This window comes from Phalaenopsis equestris, unplaced genomic scaffold, assembly GCF_001263595.1.
Source record: "Phalaenopsis equestris unplaced genomic scaffold, ASM126359v1 Scaffold000361, whole genome shotgun sequence".
In the NCBI taxonomy this organism is placed as follows: Eukaryota; Viridiplantae; Streptophyta; class Magnoliopsida; order Asparagales; family Orchidaceae; genus Phalaenopsis; species Phalaenopsis equestris.
In genome coordinates, this window is record NW_018164803.1 from 129,202 (window position 1) to 134,140 (window position 4,939).

Below are 4,939 nucleotides of genomic sequence, written 5' to 3' on the forward strand. Positions count from 1 at the left end.
ACAAAAAAAAGATTTTTCATCAACCAAAGAAAATAATGAAAATCCATGCGACTCATATTCTCTCATCACAAACAAAAAAAAAAAAAAACAAAAAATAGATTTTTCATCAACCAAAGAAAATAATGAAAATTCTTGTCCCCTCAATTTCCCCTTAATAGCCCCAAACAAAATGAGCGGAAACTAATTTCAACAAGATTCTCAACTATTTTCATTTCTGTTTCAATTCCTCCCTTCAATACTTTCAAAATCAAAGAGCCGAGTGTCCCTACAAGAATGTTTTTCAGTGCAGCATTAGAGAACACCATGTTCACAGACCACAAATATGAAAAAGCAAGGATTTTTGCATGAACAAATGTATATAAGAATCAAGCCAACAGACTTTCTTAAGATAAAGCTGGAGCTTTACATATGGGGCACCAGTTCTTCAACCTAAGCCATTGTTGAATGCATGTCACGTGATAATGATGCTTGCATGAAAGCCTCCCCAATTCTTCCCCAACCATATATTCTTCCTGGAAAGTCATAAATCATCACCATTAAAGTTAAAGCCAACTGATGAGAGCTTCCTATGTATATATGTTCAGTTACAAGTCAAAAATACAACTGTTTAAAAATGTAAATATGAAATGTCTGCGGAGTTTTTCTTTAGAAATGTGTATCTATTTCTTCCAAAACAAGGATAAAATTTTACCTGACAAACACTGCACTTGAAATCATCATCACCATGGCCAGAAATCCCTGGCACATGAAGCTTGTTTATTCTGTAGGTACTTACCTGCAGACACTTTGAAAGGACCTCCTCTGGTAGGGCAGTGCTCACTGATCCCATCTTCTCCTCAAGAGCTAAAAGATCCTGTATCAAGTAAAGAAAGAGTTAGGTAGAAAGGTTTTCAACAGTCTTCTTTGATAGCGCATGTCCCTCTCTAAGTTTAAAAGCAAAAAATCCATGGCTTGCAAGTCAAATGTTTTTATAAAGTTACCAAAATTATACTTTGTAAGTTTGCATTAAGGTTTCAAGTGAATTATCATATGAAAAATGAAGATGAGAATGCTTAGAAAGATAAGGACCTTATAAATTTCACAGGAATTATCGTTTTAAGTAATACATCTTTTTTGAATGTTAAAATGTGGAGGAGATGAATCAGTTTAAATTCAAGGAAAAGTTCTGGACTTATACCTGGCTGACTTTTTATAAATCAAATCTAAACTAGTTGATAAATTTTAATCCGAGGCAAGAGTCCAACAATTTTAGTGAGGGAGTCTGACCTGTGGCAGAGGAAGAGGCACATGGATAGAGTGAAAAAGAAAGAAAAAGGGACATAGTGCTTTCCAATAATAGTGGAATAGGAAGGAACTCTCCTTTCTCCGCATAAATGTCATATCTCTCATATGTTATCTAGCTTTGAGGATTTACAAAAGAACAGGAGCAATGGCTAATGAATAGGGAAAGGTCAAGACAGACAAATTTGATAGTAGTAACTTGGATGCAAGAATAAAATCGGCATCTTCAACTCAATAATATCAATGACTGGATGTCAAGTGAAGACGCACAGAGATAAAAATAACGTTAAAATTCTTTTGTTGTTGTTTTGAGACTTAGAAGCAAAGGGAGAGGGAGAAGAATAAAAAAGAGCAGCAATTGAGAACAACCTAATATCAAAGAGCAACAACTGAGAAGATCCTATCATCAACGGGTAAATTTTAGGACACAACAATGCATGCTGTAAGACTATCAATATAAAAAAGAAATTGTCACTAGAAGAGAAAGTGTGAGAGTCTCAAATCAAATGGATGATTCTATGAATATTACCATTGAGGAGATCAATTGTGCAAGAATCCCTAATATTGATAGTTCCACAGAATTATGAGACTTGGACAAAAATGTTTTATTTCATTCATCATCATATAAAAAACTTACTTCTAACTATACCACAAGGCATTATGAAAGTTATTTTGCTAATAAAGTGTCGTTAGGTACTGTTTGAGTAGGTAATATATGAATCATTTTTGCAAATAAAACTATGCAACAGCTTCACAAGATAAAGCATATTCCAAGCTTAAAGAGGAATTTAATAGCTAGGTAATGAAGGATAGAACTAGACCTTATCTATTACACTTGGAAGGGAACAAGGGGTTATGGATATAGCACAATAAAGTAATGATGACCTCAAAACCCAAATAGTATAAGCAACTGTAAACTCAAATGCAGAGTAACATAAATTACATAGAAGTCTAGGACATATAAGAGAAAAAAAAATGAAACGTGACTACATTGAAAAGTTAAGCTTTCCAATCTAAATTCTTTAGATTTTAATTTCTTTAAAAACAATTTTAAGAAAGTAGTAAAAGACTAGTCAGAGAAACAGGTATGAAGAGGACATGTCCAGGAACACCAATGTAAAAAAAAAAAAAGGTTTAGCAGAAAGACTAGTCAGAGAAACAGGTATGAAGAGGACATCTCCAGGAACACCAATGTAAAAAAAAAAAAAAAAAAGGTTTAGCACAGGTTTAGCAGATGCACAATCTCTGAATAAAAGAACAATTTGTAGGTCACATGAAGAATTACTCAAGACTAATACAATTGATTTGTGTTATCTAATTTATCCAATCAACAAAGGACAAAATATTCATTTGGCTTCTAAGATACCTGGAGTAAGGTGGATTTAAAAAAAAAAGAGAGAAAACCTTCATACTTTATAAGTTTTTATTTGCCCTTATTATGTGCATATGTAACTTTTCATGTGTTACTTCATGGATAAAGAGCCGATAATCCTGTCTATAACTTTTGGGATGATTAAATTGAAAGAACGAACATTAAGGCCAGGTCAAGCCATGCAAGATGAGAAACCCCAACAAGTGAATAGACCAAGTTTCAAGAGATATTTAAGGATGGTGTGTAAGCACATGCCCAAGGAACTAAAAATATTAGATACAAACAAAATCAAGCACACTTGTGATCGACCTATACACAAATACTTTCCTTTCATTCGATGATTATTGCTAACAGATGCTAATGAATTTAAAAGTAATAATTTGCGATAAAGTACTAGTGAGGATAAAGTACCAGTGAGAGCTACTAAAGAATAAGGTGGTATCACAAAAAAATAGATTTTCAAGCTCATGTTTTGAAATGGGCAATAAGGATGCTAAGAAGGTTGAGGATCAATATCCGGTGGCGTCAACAAAAGAAGATACATTCTCTAGTTTCTTGGAGTTGCTACATATGGTGGGTATAGCGGGCATTGACCAATAAAGAAGTTATTGGCAGGAGAGGTATAAGCAGTGACGTTGAGCTAAGGATCTCTAACTGTAGGGAAGAGGAAAGGAGAAGAGGCTTGAATGAATGCAGTATTAATGAAATAAATATAGGATATCTAACTATATGATTTACATACAAGGCACTCAAAGCTACAGATATTACAAAAATCACATCTAAATTATACTATTTGCAAATTTCACGCACAAAACAACCCTCCATTAAGTCCATCACAGAAGAGCCATAGATGGCAGCTGCCCCTATGTATAGTTCACCATTGCAGGAGAATCGCAAGACGCAGACGAAACTTCTCAGCTTTAATTGACCGTTGCCTGGTCGACACAATCCATAGATGGCTACTGCAATGGATCTCACCAAGTCAGAATGCCGCAACAAGCCACCGAAAACTGCTGTGGGTATCACCGTGCTAAAACGCCGCAATCGGCAGCTGACAACTGCAGAGGCTATCACCACCCTCAATTATGATATTGTCACTGCCAAAGGGAGAACACCAGCAAACAATCCGTCAGTGAAGCCCATCAACACCACCTGTGACCAATCTTGCCTGAATGCTTCAAATTTATCCTTTTTATTTCATGTCATCCATAGGCCAGTTTAGTTAAGGCAAAGCGATTCATATTAGATTTAGATCTTGAGTTTTGAATAACCTTTTTTCTCACTGAATACATAAATAATTCACCTATAAATAGATGAATACACGAGAAAAAAAGAGGAAAAAAATCTCCATACAATTAAGTAATTCCTATAATTTAATAAACATAAATACCAATAATTAAGGAATTACCCTTTTTATATTATGACTAAATATAACAAGTACTTAAATAGAATTAAAGAAATAATGAGTGTAATTCCACACTCCCCCTCAAGGTGGGTTGTACAGATTGTACATGCCCAACTTGTTGGTTAGCTCATCAAAACTGGACTTAGGGAGAGCCTTGATGAGAATGTCTGCGGTTTGGTCTCTAGAAGGAGTATAGACCAATTCAATGATTTCATTGTCCACCTTCTCTGAAATGAAGTTCCGATCAATCTCAATGTGTTTCGTTCAATCATGATGAAGAAGATTCTTTGTGATACTGATTGCAGCTTGATTGTCACAGAACATCTTGATAGAATTTTCTCTCATAATTCTAAGCTCCTTGAGAAATCTTTTGATCCATATTCCTTCACAGATACCAAACGTCGGTGCTCTGTATTCTGCTTCTGCACTACTCCGAGATACCACCGATTGCTTCTTGCTTCTTCATGTCACTAGATTGCCGCATACATAAGAGCAATACCCAGAGGTTGATCGTCGGGTGGATATATCTCCTACCCAGTCAGCATTAGCAAAGACTTCTACCTTTTGACTATCATTCCTTTTGAATAATAATCATTTCCCTGGTGTCATATTTAAGTATCTTAACATACGGTTGACAGCTCCCATATGTTCCTCAGTAAGACAGTTCATGAATTGACTTACTATACTTACTGAAAAGCTCATGTCTGGTCTGGTGTGGGATAAGTAAATAAGTCTTCCAACAAGTCACTGATATCGTCCTTTGTCGACATGTAAACTATCATTCTCCATTCCAATCTTTTTATACGGGTCTATTGGAGTGTCTATTGGTTTGCATCCAAGCATACCAGTTTCTTTCAATAGGTCCAATGTGTACTTCCTTT

General features: G+C 35.2%; 1 protein-coding gene across 1 annotated transcript in view; it reads right to left on the reverse strand.

The window, feature by feature from the left end:
• Window positions 1-220: 220 nt before the first annotated feature.
• Window positions 221-4,939, reverse strand: part of LOC110026278 — a 13,596-nt gene continuing 8,877 nt past the window's right edge. Inside the window, exons 5-6 of the mRNA XM_020727161.1 lie at window positions 692-853; window positions 221-512 (exon numbers count right to left, since the gene is read on the reverse strand). Of these exons, the coding sequence (XP_020582820.1) occupies window positions 384-512; window positions 692-853 (291 nt within the window). The 3' untranslated portion in view covers window positions 221-383. The remainder of the gene's footprint in view (window positions 513-691; window positions 854-4,939) is intronic.